Raw genomic sequence first — 16,930 nt, forward strand, 5'->3', positions numbered from 1 at the left:
TTTTTCATGAGCAAACTAGATAACTACACACACAGATGCCAATTATTATTGTTACTATTTTTTAATTTGTATTACTGTAAAGCCTAAGAGCCCTACTCATGGACCAGCACACTGCTGTTCTAGGAGCTGAATGAACAAACAGAACAAAAAGGCAGTCTCTGTCCCAAAGAGCTTACAATCTAAGTATAAGACAAGAGACAACAGATGATTATAGACAGACAACAGGGAAGTACGAAGAAACAATGAACAATATATGTCAGCATGAAAATGGATTCCCAGTTATGGAGGTTCATTAAAAATTGTCCCAAACTGTTTTATTTCTGAATTGGTCTCTAAAAATCACTGGGGATAATATGGTGGCTTCGAATGTGAGGCTCATTTGTACAATCTTTTTCATTTAAAAAACAAATAAATCAGATTTAGGTCACACTAATGTTGTTAGTGTCTTTCAAAAAATTAAGTTGAGTAAATTTGAATTTATTCAAGAATAGTCCTGAATTTTATATTATTATTATTATTTGTGCATCACTGAGAAACAAGCTAGAAATACTAACAATACGCCAAGTGTAAACAACAAACACACTTACTGAAGATACATCTACATTGATTTAAAACAGAAACCAGGAAAAAGCTGAAACTGAACATGTGTGAATTTGCTTAGGAATCTAAAATATCATTCAATCTCTCAGACTTCCTTGAAAGCTTTAATCAACCACAAAAATGCTTTTTCTTTGCCTCAATTTTTATGACATATATTAATAAATTTTAAAACAAAACAGAAAACCAACATATTCAATGTTTTATACTTTAATGCTTGAGATGTGCCATATTGACCAATGACCCAAATAAGCTTCTGGCTCTTGTTTTTCCAGCCTAAAGATATCTAGATAAAGGAAGGCTCATAGTCTTCACATTGCCCCCTTCACTATGCATCATTCCAGTTATTGAATAATACAAGAAAAAACAGTGACCTACTTTAGAAGAGCAGATGAAAAGAAAATGAAAACAAGATACATGACAACAGCAAGGAAACCATGGTAACTATGAGCGATGACTGTTCTGCTTACTTTATTTTGGCCAGAATGATCAGTGAGCTGAGCCTTCAGCTCTGTAATTTCAGCCTCTAATAGACGGATTATTTCTTCATAATCCATCTCCATTCCACGAGCCTGCCTCTGTGCAGCTTCTGCGAGATGAATCCTACTTCGCAGGGCTCTTGCCTCTTCCACTGCTGCCTTGGCTTCCTATAAAATACAGTCAAAGTGAACAATTCTCTGATTTAGGCAAAATATTTCTTTTGGCAAGCACTTAAATTTTGGGATTGATGATTAGAGAGTTCCATTTTTTCTTTTTAAAATTTGTGGTGTGAAAATAAGGGGGAAAGGTATTTTAAAAAAAAAAAAGAGAATTTTAACAACTGTAAAGTAAGACAAGCCCTTTCCTTGACTTTTAACATTTTAATGGACTGTATTCAACAAAAAATAATTTTCAGTTTCTACAGCAAATGAGACCAACAAAACCTAAAGAAATCATGACCACCAAACCAGGTTCTCAGCTCTAGTACTCTGGTATAAATCCAATGGAGGTAAAGGTGATTTAACACCAGAGTATCTGACATTCATAGTGAAGCCCACCATCTCCATACCAGCGGAAAGCCTCCAAATAAGTACAGGTATCTGGTTTTCTTATTGCCTGAATCCAGTGAATCAGTCCATAGTTTCCACAGCATTTTTTGTATGAATTATTAACCTTGGTGTCCTGGCCAAATTAAATTCCTTTAAAAATGTATTGCTTTTTGTTTCTTTAAGGTTCTTGCATTCAACTCTTTACGCCTGTATTATTTAAGGAGAGCTTTCTATATAGGAGCCATAGAAAAAAAGAGGAAAGTAGACATAGGAGAAGGCAGGGGAAATTTTATGGTATTTTTTCAAATAAAAAACATTTGCGAACTTTTTAAAATCAAGGTAGATAAATTATTCCCTGCTTACAAAAACAGCTGTGAAAGAATGTAACAGTTACAAAACTTCAACATAGAGAAGTGTGGAAGTTCTCAGTTAAGTTTGTCACTGAATATTCATTCACATTAACTTCTGTTAATTTGTAAATTGAGTATTGTTAAACTAAGAGCCTAATCCTGCAAATCTTTACTCATGCAAGTAGTCTCACAGACTTGAGTGGGACTACTTACGTACACACATGATTAACTGTTTGAAGGACTGTGCCCTAATTTACAAATTATACATTTTTTTTCTGTATTCACCACAACCCCATAGAACCATGAACCTGCTTCTCCTCTTACATTGGTGGAAATCAGCAGTTACACTGAAGTGAATGGAGTTACACCAACACAAAAACCATGGTCAGAGAGAAAAGAATCAGGCTCTGTGCCTATTTTCTGGCTGAAGCCAGGAACAAACTGCAGAGCTAACAATTGAAGACTCCATTCAAAGTCAAAGCTCTCTCAGAGGAGTCCCTTCTTAGGGCCCAGATCCAGGCCTTTCCACTGAGTTCCATGGGAGTTGGATCAGACCCTCAGTCCCCCATTCACAATCAAGTTGGCAGAATCATCATTTTTGTGCTGTAAACAAAAAATGAAACATGTGGTATTTTGAGGTTTCCAATGAGGGAATCCTTTTAAATTTCCCTTAAGGAATTAGGATTAACCCCGTGATTGTCTGATGTTCACTTCACAGATCAGTAGCCACAGATGCAGTCTGCTACTGAATCAAGCCTTCAGATGCAATGAAAAATTTTATGCTGTTGTGGGTTGCTCCTAATTAAACTTCAGAGTTTTGTGTAGCATGTGTAGATGAAATAGGCAGTTCAGTGAATCCTATTCAGAACAAAAATTACCTAGCTACATATATACATTATCTTTTCATTTAAAAGTAAACCAGCTTTATAAAAATACAGATGTAACAAAAGGGATAAATCATAGAGAGAGAGAGAGAGAGAGAGAGAGAGAGAGAGGAGATTGTAAATCTATATCTAGTTTTGTGGCCAAATCTGGTGCAAAATAGATCAAAATATATTATTTTCTCCTTTCTTCATTAGCAATACTCTGCACTTCTGTAGCACCTTTTATGTCAAAGAAGCTATGGAAAGAGTAGTTAAGCCTCATAATACCCTTTTATTGTTACTAGATCCATGAGGAAACTGAATGACAGAAAAGGTAAATGGGTTGCCCAAGATTTAACTTTTGCTAAAAGTTCCCACAGCACATTTTGTAAGAAAAGGTGTGCACACCTTGGTGTCCTGTTCATGGCAATGATAGGATTCAATCAAAAAGTTTCTATGACTTTTCAAGTGGATTCAATACTCTTCTTCACTCCCAATCCTAAACTGCTGTGCTGTGTTGCTGTGCACTATTAATCAGCCACTATCCTTCCCGCCACAGTGGTGAGTAAATAGATTCCAATATATTACACAAGGTTTGAGCTATATTTCTGCAGGAGTTTTGTCACTGATTTCTATGAGAATATTAATCTGTGGATCAGTCTGCAAAGGGCTTTGGGATGCAATTCCTATTGAAAGTCAACAAGAGCTGGGATCTAACACCTCTGAAAATCCTTGGTCCCCAAGGGCCTGTTTCCCAAGGGTCAGTCCAAGGACCAATCCTATTCAACTTATTCATAAATGATCTGGAGAAAGAGGTAAACAGTGAGGTGGTAAAGTTTGCAGATGATACTAAACTGCTCAACATAGTTAAGACCAAAGTAGACTGTGAAGAACTTCAAAAAGATGTCACAAAACTAAGTGATTGGGCAACAAAATGGCAAATTAAATTTAATGTGGATAAATATAGAGTAATGCATATTGGAAAAAAATAACCCCAACTATACATACAATATGATGGGGGCTAATTTAGCTACAACTAATCAGGAGAAAGATCTTGGAGTCATCATGGATAGTTCTCTGAAGACATCCACGCAGTGTGCAGCAGCAGTCAAAAAAGCAAATGGGATGCTAGGAATCATTAAAAAAGGGATAAAGAATAAGACGGAGAATATCTTATTGCCCTTATATAAATCCATGGTATGCCCACATCTTGAATACTGCATACAGATGAGGTCTCCTCATCTCCAAAAAAGATATACTGGCATTAGAAAATTTTCAGAAAAGGGCAACTAAAATGATTAGGGGTTTGGAACAGGTCCCATATGAGGAGAGATTAAAGAGGCTAGGACTTTTCATCTTGGAAAAGAGGAGACTAAGGGGGGATATGATAGAGGTTTATAAACTCATGAGTGGTGTGGAGAAAGTGAATAAGGAAAAGTTTTTTACTTGTTCCCATAATATAAGAACTAGGGGCCACCAAATGAAATTAATGGGTAGCAGGTTTAAAACAAATAAAAGGAAGTTCTTTGTCACTCAGCGTACAGTCAACCTGTGGAACTCCTTGCCTGAGGAGGTTGTGAAGGCTAGGACTATAACATGGTTTAAAAGAGAACTGGATAAATTCATGGAGGTTAAGTCCATTAATGGCTATTAGCCAGGATGGGTAAGGAATGGTGTCCCTAGCCTCTGTTTGTCAGAGGGTGGAGATGGATGGCAGGAGAGAGATCACTTGATCATCACCTGTTAGGTTCACTCCATCTGGGGCACCTGGCATTGGCCACTGTCAGTAGACAGGATACTGGGCTGGATGGACCTTGGGTCTGACACAGTATGGCCATTCTTATGTCCCTCAGGTAGGTAGGTCCCAGACCATTAAGGGTACGTCTAAACTGGAATAAAAGACCTGAAGAAGAGCCATGGCTGTCCCAGGTCAGGTGACTCAAGCTCACAGGGCTTGGGCTGTGGGGCTAAACACTGCTGTGTAGATGTTCAGGCTTGGGCTGGAGCCTGAGCTCTGGGACCCTGCGATGGGACCTTATGCCTCGGTTAGTGGCACTGGAAAAAAAATTCCAGTAAGTTTATATATCCTTGCAAGCCCCCACCCAATTTTCAGACCAGCATGGGTTTGATCATATAACCAACTTAATCTGTACCAAGACACCTTCCCGAGTGACGATGAGGAGACCTAGCAATGGAAAACATGGCCACGTTGGCCTGGGTAAATCTTAACTCAGTTTAAAAAAGCTTATTATTTGATCAGTGAACACTGGAATTAGGACTTTAAGTAGCTGATGTGTTCATCTGGCTGCCAGCAATAAGAATTATATTACAGCTCCAGCAGCAGTTCAGGGCAGTGGTTGTTTCTGTACCCACAAGCATTGCTGATGTTTGTATATACATGTATACCTAGACCTTTTGGGCTGTTTACAAAGTTCATAGAGTTTTTTTTACTACTGTGTGGCTTGAAAGTCAGAATCCTAGAGGCAGTTCCCTTTTAGATACTTTTTATGTATTGCACTATACTGGGCCAGGTCCTCAGCAAGTGTAAATTACGACAGTTCCACTGAACCCCATGGAGCTACGCTGATGTACACTAACTATTTAGGGTGAGATTCTCACTACGGCTCCAACCTCTTTACACATGTAAAAGGACCAGAGTGGCATAAAGTAGCCCTAAAGCCACATTTCTGATGGGAGGGGGGAGGATTATGTTGAACATAACCATATGGCTTCCTTCCGAGGGTCCCTTCACAAGCCCTGGGTGTGCTGGAGCCATGTGCAGAAGGGAAGTGTCAGGAGTAGGGTTGCAGCATATAGTACTACACAGATGCCAAGCAGCGTTAAGGCCCGTGGGACAGCAAAGTACAGATTGCCATAATTTACACAGGCCTCTAGGACTGTCTAAATTATACTGGAGAGCTTTTGGAGCCCTTGAAGCAAATTGGGATCAGAAGGGCACAATGGTGACTTAAAGAAACGTTAGCTCCCTCTCCCACCGGGTTGTCAGTTCGACTCTGTGCTTTAATCTCATCCCTAGGTTTTTACATGTATAGACATACCACTATTAACATAATTAATAAGGATGTCTAACTTTAACTGGAGTTATTCTTAGCCGATAACTAATGTACGTTAAAATACATCAACAGTTCTATCATTAAAAGTTTGGGAATAAGTTTGAACAATTTAAACATTTTAAAATTCCTTAGTTTTCCTCAGAAAACAACTATTTAAGTTCTCAACAATAAAAATAAGAAACATGTTTTCCTTCTTGGTTCTAAAAATGAGAGTAATAAAAAATTCTATAAAGGCAGTAACACACTGCAAAGAGGGGGATTCCTGAAGCAATAAAAGCTGCCCGTATATCCCTACACAGCTCAATGGGTACTGCTGAAAGCTCCTTTTCTGCCCTGCAGCCTTCTGATTAACATCTTCAGATGGCAGGGGTTTGAAATAGCTTGGTTAGCAATAAGGAAAAAAAAAGGTGATAAGAGACAGATGTAATTATTCAAATCTTAAAATATTTTTGTAAGTGCCCAGAAGAAAAGAGTTTGAAAATATATTTAAAAAAATCAAAGTCTCAGAATCTATGTTTCTAATGTCTCTTTCTAACACCTGATACATACCGGTACAGTTACCTGTGCCTGCACCCATGTATTACAATTAGGGTGACCAGATAGCAAGTGTGAAAAATCGGAACGGGGGTGGGGAGTAATTGGCACCTATATAAGAAAAAGCCCAGAATATCGGGACTGTCCCTATAAAATCAGGACGTCTGGTCACCCTAATTATGACAGCCTAGAATTTACCAAGTGAATGATTTTCCCTCCTCCTACAGGCGAATGATTGGCCAAGACAGGTAAAACATTTCAGTTTTGGATTGATCACTACTTTACTGTTTCAGGTCATAACACTGAACTTTTAATGATGCTTAAAACAACTTTTATAAACTCAGCCTGGGAGAAGGTTTTAGCAAGTGAAAGATCAAAGGTCATTGTGATAGCACGGAGACCTGCCTGCTAAATAGTTGTTTTTGAAAATAATTAAGTTAAGTATGTAGATGGCTATTCTCATTGATTAACAAGGAGGAGGAGGTGCTCCCAAATTATATATACTCACCATGGCAGTACTTAACCGTAGGCAAGCATTTATAGCATCTACTCCAACAACTATGATATTTTATTTATTCACGGAAAGATTATATTATAGGAAGAATCTAATCTTATATTATCTACAGGAAAACTCTAATCTTTGGTCATTCTGTGCTACACACATTCATTCTATATACAGATACAGAATGACTAAATATTGGAGCCTTCTCTCAGCCAGGGAGGCAATTAATGGAGGTATTTTTTGGGTATACTCTTTATGATAAATGACCCGTTCAACTGAACATCGATTACATCAATGATTTAAGACAATAGCATTTCTCTGAACATCAGTTTAATTATTGCTCTTTCATCTAGTTAATTGGAAAACTCTGGAGGGCATAACAGACCAAAAGGTCAAGGGAAAAGCTGCCATGTCTCATGGATTTGCTGTGTGGTACAAGATTCCATTTATAAAAGTCCCTAAATACATACATAAACAGCTCATATGTCAAGAATGGTTTAATAGCTAGGGACTGTTCTTTAGTTGCCTTTGACAAAAGGAAATGGACACACACCAAATGCTAATGAGCATTCAACTTGTGACTTTTTCTTTTAAAGATAAGTAGATTTCATTATAATACAGAAACCCCTTCCTTTATAATCCCTTTGTATCTATGTATTGCAGGAGTCTCATGTTGAACTGATAATACCCAACTGATAAGCCGAAACAACGCAGCATTTTTAGACTATGACTTCATTGCAAAAAAGATGCGTTTCTTGATGTAAAATCCTAGTGAAGACATGGCACTTTAGGTTTACTTCACTGTAGCTAGTCAAGGCGAAAACCAGCTGAAGAGGGTTGACCTCGATTAACTACATCAAGGTACAAACTGCCTGTGACAAATGACTCCAACAGGATTTTACATTTAAACAGATATCTCAATGTAAAACGCACACCTTTTTCCCCAGTGAAGGCCTAGCCACAGAGTTCTAGAGAGGGAGCTTGGTTTTCAATCTTCTGCACTTAAATCTGGCAACCAAATTATACATTTCAGTGTTCAAATTGTTGGTTAGGGCTCACCCAGTCCTAAAACATACCGAGCACCTCTTGTGAAGTTCTGAGCATCCTCAATGCGCAATACCTCACAAGGGCCTTGATTCAGCAAAGCGCTTGACCACATGCTTAAGTCCATCTGTATTCAGCAAAGCACCTAAATGCTTACTTAAAGTTGAGCATGCACTAAGTGCTTTGCTGATTTAGGGTCAGGAAGCATTCTGCAGCTTGCAGGATCAGACACTGAAGCATGCAAATACATGTTTTAGATGAGTAAGCATCAACGTGGGTATTCAAGTAGAAAGGCCAAATTTGAAGATTGAACAGAGTGTCGACCAGATCTGTGAGTAGCCTGGCTTTTTACAGTTTGAGTCTCAGTGAATCTCAAACAATGAATTTCAATATTAATTGAAATGCAGATGTGTGTGTTTGCTTAGAATATATATAACAGAAAAATACATAAAATAATATAAAATATACTTAAAATATGAACGGAAGTAAATATTTCTCTAAGTAAATGTTTCAAATATGTTGAAACATTCCATGATTTAATTATTGCTCTTTGATTTTACTGGCTGTGTCCTTTTCAGTAGCCATTATTCAAAGTTCAGCTGGGAAAACCCTATTGTTCAGCACCAGGAGGCCTGAACTTTTCACTGCAAAGCTCACCTTCAAAATTACGTGATGACAATGCAGACAGAGAAATAAATACATGAGGGCCTCATGTGGTAGCAATGGGCATTGCTACCACTAAAAATACTAAGCACATGCATTTCTGTAGCTTAAGTGTCTACAGTCTTAATTTAATAATGATTGTCACGTAAAGCAACATAGCAATACTGGAAATAGCAACTAGATTCTAACTGGGTACTGAAGGGTAGTAATAAACAAAAAACAAAAAAACCCTGACAAATAGTAAAGTCAAAGAAGTATAAATCTAATCCCAAAATAAGAACAGAAGAGAAATGTTTAAAAATTCTTCATTTGGAACAGAAGACCTGCTGCAGTCAGCAGGCACGATAGGAACTTACAAACAGCATGCAAGTAAGCAGTATGGCCCTGAGGATGTCACCTGGGCTGCAGCTCTGTGCTGACTGGACCACAGGTAGAGAACCATTGGTCTATACGGATAGCTGTGAGTAAGCCTTCCAGATCACATAGACTTGCATTAGAAGGGCTCGAGCTAGCAGTAGTAGGGCTTCAGCTAATGTGCTAAAAATAGCAATGTTGACATTCCAGCTCTGGCTCTCAAGCCTAGACAGTCGGATGGGCTTGAAAGCCCGAATTTCTGCCCAAGGTGAAACATCCATGTTGCTATTTCTAGCGCGCTAGCTTGAGCCCCACGAATGCGAGTCTGTCTACTTGGGCTGGGAGACTCGTTCACAGCTGCAGCGTAGACATTCTCTTAGATGCTATGAAGGTAAGGATGTCAGTGGCATGTCCACAGTAGAACTTTCACTGTTGCTAGCATGAGTGCTGCAGCAACAGAGAGAGATTTCCCTAAACCTCAATATAAGCAAGGTCCAGGAGTCAGTTCTTCTAACTGGTAACAGCAGTAGTAGAAATCCTAAAAATGGCATCAGCAGAGTTCACTGGAGTGTACTTAAATAGCTATGACCTACCCACAACCTCCATGCCCATCTGTCCCCTACACATCAGTGCTCAGGTCAGTGTGAGCAGAGTTTTGCTCACTTTGCTCAATACTGTGCATGTCTTTGCATTGCCTCTACTTGGCTACCTGGGCCTCCTCTCTCTCTCCTCATTATTTCCCTCAAACATTGGGTCTTTCCAGGAATCTCATAGACTTTAAGATCAAAAGGGATCACTGTGATCATCTAGCCTGACCTCCTGCACATTGCAGGTCACAGAACCTTTCCTACCTTGTTTTCCTCCCACCTGTCATGCCCTCCGCATCCTCCCTTGATTGGGCTTTGTGCAATATCTTATTTTTGTATGCTCTTGGGGTAGAGATCTTCTTACACTTTGGGCAGGATACTGGTCTTCACTATGACCCCTTTATGTACAGAAGTTTGAAAGCAGCACCTTTTAAGCCAACTTAACCCTTTATGCTTCTGAGTCTATTTTTGTATTTTAATGAAAACTTTGTCATTACTGCTACCACTGAAGAATCACTACAGCTAAGGGAGAGGGTTCTTTTTGGCTTAGCGTATAATTTTGCTTTTTATGATGAGCAAAGGTCTCATTGCAGAATTCTTATTTCTACTAACAATCGTCTGTACGACTCACAAAAATACAGCTGGATTTTCATACCCCAGGTTGAATATTTAGCACTTGCAGTTAGAGATTATTTTATAACTTGAGAAAACTGAGCAAATCTCAAATATAAATCACAGGGAATTAATGTGGCATTTACCAATGGAATTTTTGCTGCACTTTAAATTACATTTTAACCATCTTCACCAGAGTTCATGAAAAAGCAGACAGAAAACATAAAGGGCTAACACTCTGTATGACACTCTGGGAATTACCTGCTCAATCACTATTTGAAGATAATGGGAGATGTGCTGTGAACATCTGCCCCGGTATCCCTCATTTGCTCAAGCAAAAATATTTCCATCTGTAGGGGCTGATTCTTCACTCTATCATATTACTTTTATGTTAGTGTAACTCCAATGAAGTGAAATCAGTGTAGCGGAGAGGAAAACCATAAAGTGCACAAATAATTCCACCCTCTCCCCTGCACAAAAAAGCTATTATTTAAAAAAACTCTTCAGAATCACATTAGGGTAATAAGATATCAATAAGAGATTAGAAAACCCCACAACAACATACTTGTTTTACAGTTTGTAGCTCCTCTGTTAACAGTTTTCGTAGACCTACAGATTCAGACAATTCTTCCTGTTAATAGAAACAGTGACTAATTATTTATGCAGCAGCAAAATGATATCCATGGAATATGGACAGGTACTATGTTCTAGCTACAACATTCAACACAAATAAATGACTACCTTAGTAAAGACTGGGACCAGACCAAATCTTAATCTCTAGAGCAGTGATCCTTAACAGGGGGCTCCCTGGGCCAAACGTGGCCCACCCAAGGCTTCTTGTGTGGGCCCGCCAGCCAGTGCTTAATTTGAGCCGGGGCTTGGCAGTTCGTAATCCTGGCACGTCTAGGCTTGCTGCATCAGTTACTGGTCCTGGCGTGGGCAGCAGGAGGCTCATGCTGCTCACAATGTGCCCTTTCACTGCTGGGGCTCCAGCACCCCTGCTTCGCTATGCCCTTGTGCAAGGCCAGCAGCACACTGAGCCTGCCAAATGCCCAGTGGGTGCAGCTATGGCTAAACAAGCACAAGCTGAGCTCCTGCTTCCTGGGCAGCGAGTCATTTGGGATTGGGGCCACCACCGCCTGGCAGTGCTCACTTGGCTTCTTGGGTGGGGGCTCCGATGAGAAGTCCACTGCGCCCTGGAAGACCCAGAAGGGGCAGAGACTCCACATTGCTGGCAGCGAGGCAAGAGGTGAGGCATCAGGAACTGGGGAGGTGACTGTGCAGTCAGGACACAGCAGGGGAAGCTGAGCACCGGGGCAGAAGGGAGGCCCTCTGGCAGGGCTCCACCTTGGGAGGCAGATCAGGTGCACAAAGCAGTCTGAGCAGGGTGCTCAAGGTGCATCAGCTCTGTGCTCCAGCCAGAGGGCGCTGCCACCACCATGATGCCCGCAATCCCAGCTGCTAGAGGCCCCCTGCTTATTCTGTCCCATGCAGTGGACCTGTTCCAGGAGGAGGTGAGAACTGGGCCTGATCCTGGACCCCCTTGTGTGAAGGGTGGGGTGCTCTTTCCCCCCCATGGATATTCCAGTCGGGCAGGTACCCTAATTTGGGCATAGAGCAGAGAGATCCAGGTTCAGGTGGTGGGGACTGCCGCCCCTTCGTATGGGAGCAATGCATCAGGCAGGGGAGAAAATTAACACTCACCCCCTCTTGCCCTGCCGGCACTGAGAGAACAATGGGGATGGCTGGGGGGCAGGGCTGCTCTCCCATGTCCCCTGCCCATTTGGAAATCAAAGCACAGGTCATAATGTTGATTAATAAACTTTGTTAAAAGATAGAAATACTAATACTTATGTTGCAATCAAGGCCTTTATTTAGTAGCAGCTGATTTTTTTATTTTCTTAGCCTTCTGTTCCAATGGCCCACCTCTTGGCATAAAATTCTAAAATTGGCCTACGGGTAGATCTAATTGAGTATCACTGCTCTAGAGGTTATTTTTTAGATAGTCTAGTGATTTTTTTAGTCCATCTATTCCTTTAGCTTTCTTGAATAGTTGTTGAGAATTATGACACATACACTTATTTAATATAATATCTATACATTTAAAATAATACAATTTTGTTGTAGTATTTTTCTTTATATAGAAGAGTAGACAAAGATTATTTTTTATCGCTTTGGCAAACTTCTGTGAGGCATAAGACCATATTTAGAAAACACAATGTAATTTATTGTATTGATTTGTAGACATTTCTTTAAAATTCTATTTAATTTTTCAAGAAAACAATAGAAACATCCTTCACATTTTACTTCATTTACCACTATTGTGTAACATATGTAAAGTTATTTTTCCATTAAATCTTTGACCATTTTTTCCAACCATTCTGAAAACACTGGAGGTGTGTTAGATTTCCATTTTCAGAGAATTAGATGTTTTGCCACTAACAAAGATGTGAGTATCCATTTTCTTGCTTTTCACAGAGAAACTGTTCTTCTACCAATTCCAGTAGAGAGATTTTTTGCTGAGGAACAGATCTGTGTGTTCAGAACTGTGAAGAGACCTTTAGATATATTGCACCAGTATTTCCTGTAATTTGTGCCATCTCCAGCATTTGCTATGGTTAGCAAAAACAGCTTTTCTGTAGGCAGACTTTTTAAGACTTTGTTGTGTAGAAATCATAAAGATGATGAGCTGGACATATTGCTGACATTCTGCCATATCTTTTCCCAATAATATATATAAATAACATTCTTTATCACAAATATTAACCCATTTGTAAAGGGCATCTTTCAGGCTACATATAATCATAATCAAACATCTCAAAAAATCCTCTAATGGAGGCATTTTTCCATTACCCAATAATGGCAGCTGTTATATAACTACTTGATGTAATCTATAAAAAAAAATGCCATTTATTTCTTTTTCTTTTGGTAAGAAATGGAAGGAACCTAATGAATCAGTAGAAATTAAATCTTCCCCTGTATAGATTTCTTTTTGTATCCAAATGTTTTTAATATTTGTCTGTACTGTGAATTAAACACTTGAGTTTTCCCATGTGGGACTGAATATTGAATTTGAAAAGTGTCAGTAGAAATTCGCCTCAACTTGTACTTAATAAAAGATTCTCTCTTAAAGGATACTGTTAAGTGTACCGAGATCTAGTAATGTCTGCAATGCACCAAAGGGAGTAGCTACGGGCATGATCCAAAGCTCATGGAAATCAACAGGAATCTTGCATTCATTTACTGACCAAATGGACTGTTATTCAGATTCTTAATAATTTTCTGTGTTGAGCCATGATGGCTATAATATTTTTATTTGTGAATTATATTTATCGGGCCAGATCCTTGGTTAGTGTAAATCAGTTTTGCTCCACTAAAGTTAATAGAACTATGATGATTTACACCAGTGTGGAACTGGCCTATACACACACACACAGTCTTATCTGGGATAGCACAGATACACTTAAAAAGGTAAGGTGAGCAAGAACAGATGATTCAGGAGACTGCTATCAGGATACTCATTGATTGGCCGATAGCTAACTGGTTGAAATTCAGATCAGATAAAGTAAGTAATGAGATTTGGTCTTATCTGACAGTTTTTATGTGGCTTGTGTGAAATGAACTCGTAGTTCTACTCAGTTCTTATTGCACAGTGCCTGTCACAAAAAAAATTTGTCTTCAAATTAGCACGCATTGGTAGGTTCAGCAAAGAGAATGATCCACTTTTTCTAGCCCACCAGTGGTCCTCACAAACAAGGATGAGGTCACTTCCTGTACAGTGCCAGAACTTCAATCTCTTGGGCTGCCAATAGAGCACCTTCCACATGCAGTGGTTCACTTAAAATAATTAAAAAGAAGAGATAAAATGAAGTGGTTAAAAGGACCTTACTTATTCTTAGTAAAGGAAGTAACCAGATTTGTTTGTTGCTTTCAGTCACATACTGTATATCCTGTAACGCCTATGATGAACATACACTGAAATGCTTCTTTCCCCCTTCTGGAAACACGTTAGCTATTAGTACCTTCTTTGCATTTCATTTATGTGGCGGTCAAATGAATAAATATTAAATAGACTTAATTTACTGCACAATCTTACAAATGATGCCAACGCTTCAAGGACAATGGTTTCTTTGGTTGTCGTTCCTGTCCACTGACATCTAAAAACTATATCCTAATAGCCTGACATCATCCTGATGGAAAGCTTTCAAAACCTTCATTAAAATCTGTTCAAAAAAATGTGTGTTCTATTATAATATTTTCTGTATTGTGGTAGCTGGTACCAGTATGGAAATGATGGCAGAAGCTATTAAAAGTAGTAAACATGGGGCCTGGTCCAGCAAACCCTTTGTGCACGGAACTCCCATTGAAGCTACACCTGTAATTCTGGGCACCTCATTACAGGCAAGGTAAATGTACTCATTTTCAGAGATTAGGATCTTCAAAATCTATCTATTTGTATGGCCATAATCATCATCATATCAAAATGCATAGCAATCATTAATGGATTTTATCCTCAACACTCCTCTGAAGTAGGTAGGCTTTATCTCCATTTTCCAGATGGAGAACTGAGTCACAGGGCAGACTAAGTGTTTGTCCAAAGTCACACAGGAAGTCAGTAGCCAAGCTGGGAACTGAACTCTGGTTTCATGAGTTCCAGTTCAGAGTCCCATCCATTAGAACACCCTTCTCATCCCACTGAATTCCACCAGCATATATGAAAAATCAGACCACTAAACCAACCTGAGAAAGGTAGCAAAAATTCTAAAAAAAAATCTGGGGAGACTGGCATTGAGTAAAGATTAAAAGAACTAACAATTTAGTGGGGGTGAAGATATTATAACCGTCTATAAATATTTGAAGGGAGAGGGATTATTAGTGCAAAAAAGTGGCATTACTAAGAATAACCAAGATTTTTTTTTTAAAAGAAAAGGAGAATGTATGCTGAGTATCTGGGGTACCACAGCTTGCCGAGTGCCTTCAACACAGAAGTTAATGGCACTTAGCACTTTGTAGGATGGTATCCTAAATTTCTAAGAATCTGTAACCATCTGAGTATTTTCTCTTAAGTATACCCAATCAGAACTTTTCTGCAGTATCCAACACGAGTGTAATTAAATTGAAAAAATTACAAAGGTTGAAACAAATTAAAATACTACAGCATTAGTATACAGTAGAGGCAATAACTCCTCTGATCTCAGGAATTTACTGTAGAAGCCCAGGGACACTTTATGTCTAATGTTCTAAAAGGGACATGAGCAGTGTGTTGCCTTATTATTGAGCAAATTAAGACAACTTATTGTCAGTCATTCAGGAACATCAATTATACTACTAGGTTGGCTGGGAAATACTGAAATATAAAGTACTGAGTGGGAAACGGTATGCCAAGAAAAGCTCACGGTATGCCTATAATAAGAAACAATTTACATGGGTTTTTTTTAATGTTGATATAAGATTAGAAATGCAAATGTTTGCAGTATTGCTAAGATGCATATATCCTTAGTATCTAGGAAATAAGAAGATCCATTGATTAAACTGGATTAAAAGGGGAATGTGTTTCCCCAACAGACTGGCTAAATAAATTTATTTTTATTTTGGTCTGAAATAAACTCCACACAAAAGGACAAGAATCCAAAGCTCTCGGTGCCCTTGACATTTAAGAACAGAGTATTAGAGGAATAGTAAAACAAAAATTGATTAAAGCAGCAATGCTTATTTCCAGCTAATCCATATGCTAAAATGAGCACCACCTAGTTTATTTATTTATTTTAAAAAGAGAGGACGATACCCCAGACAGGTATTTCTTTTTTAGACTAGTTAAATGGGAAGAAGAGCAAAGCGCTTCCAGAGGTGATCAAATAAGTATAGGATTTTGCTCTAGCTACGAGACAAATTTTGACTTAAGGTGCCATCTTCCTATCACAAAAAGCCTTTTAAGAGAATAACATGGCTGAGGTTAAACACAACAAATAGGAGAGAACGGAACAAGCAACCAGTTTTGAGATGACTTTATTAATGTGATGAATTATTCCATGGTGTGTATGTGTGGGAGGCAAGTGAGGGTGACATGCCAGTCAAACAAATCTGGAGATCTTCGCACTAAAAGGGCTCAGTTGTGTAAGGTGTGGAGAGATTCCTGCAAGGTACTAAGAATCCTCAGCTCCCATCCCAAGAGGTCCTTGGTATCATTCAGGATCAAATGCTAGGTGTGTTTTGGATGACTGATTAAGGGTAGCACCCAATACCTGCTGGTTGTAGAAGGAAAGCTGGTAATGCTAGCACGTGACCTGATTCAGGAAAACTCTTATCTTGAAGTATGTGCTTAAATCCCATTGACTTCAACAGAAGTTAAGTACATGTTTATATGCTGGCTTTAATAGGAATGCTTTCCTGAACTGAAGCCTGAATGATAAATCTCCAAAACTTTATTTACTTTGTACTGCTTCAATCTAAGAATTAAAATCAAAACAAACATATATTACGGATTCATCTGATAAGTGAGGGCTTTTTAGTTGTTGACACAGACTTTTATTTAAGAGATTAGAAAAAATGTTCACATATTTAAGAAATATAGTATTATGGGATTTGGATAGCTCAAAAGATTAAAAATGGGCTATACAGTGCTCTCTCCATATTCTTAGATTGCTAATTCCAGTCCAGCTCAAGTAACTAGTGGCTAAAAGTTGAGAAAAGCTCATTGTCCTATGTGGAATGAGTCTGATTCA

The 16,930-nt window shown here is 38.8% G+C and overlaps 1 protein-coding gene across 4 annotated transcripts in view; it reads right to left on the reverse strand.

Annotated features, from left to right (window-relative positions):
- Positions 1-16,930, reverse strand: part of STXBP4 (syntaxin binding protein 4) — a 128,481-nt gene that overhangs the window by 76,982 nt on the left and 34,569 nt on the right. For all 4 annotated transcript variants that reach the window (XR_007352376.2, XM_048817273.2, XM_075119248.1 and 1 more), the window contains exons 16-17: positions 10,774-10,839; positions 1,068-1,244 (exon numbers count right to left, since the gene is read on the reverse strand). Coding sequence is in view for 3 of the 4 variants with exons in the window: in XM_048817273.2 (XP_048673230.2) it covers positions 1,068-1,244; positions 10,774-10,839 (243 nt within the window). In the remaining variant the exon portion in view is untranslated. The remainder of the gene's footprint in view (positions 1-1,067; positions 1,245-10,773; positions 10,840-16,930) is intronic.

The sequence above is a fragment of the Caretta caretta genome, chromosome 14 (genome assembly GCF_965140235.1).
Source record: "Caretta caretta isolate rCarCar2 chromosome 14, rCarCar1.hap1, whole genome shotgun sequence".
NCBI classification, from domain to species: domain Eukaryota; kingdom Metazoa; phylum Chordata; order Testudines; family Cheloniidae; genus Caretta; species Caretta caretta.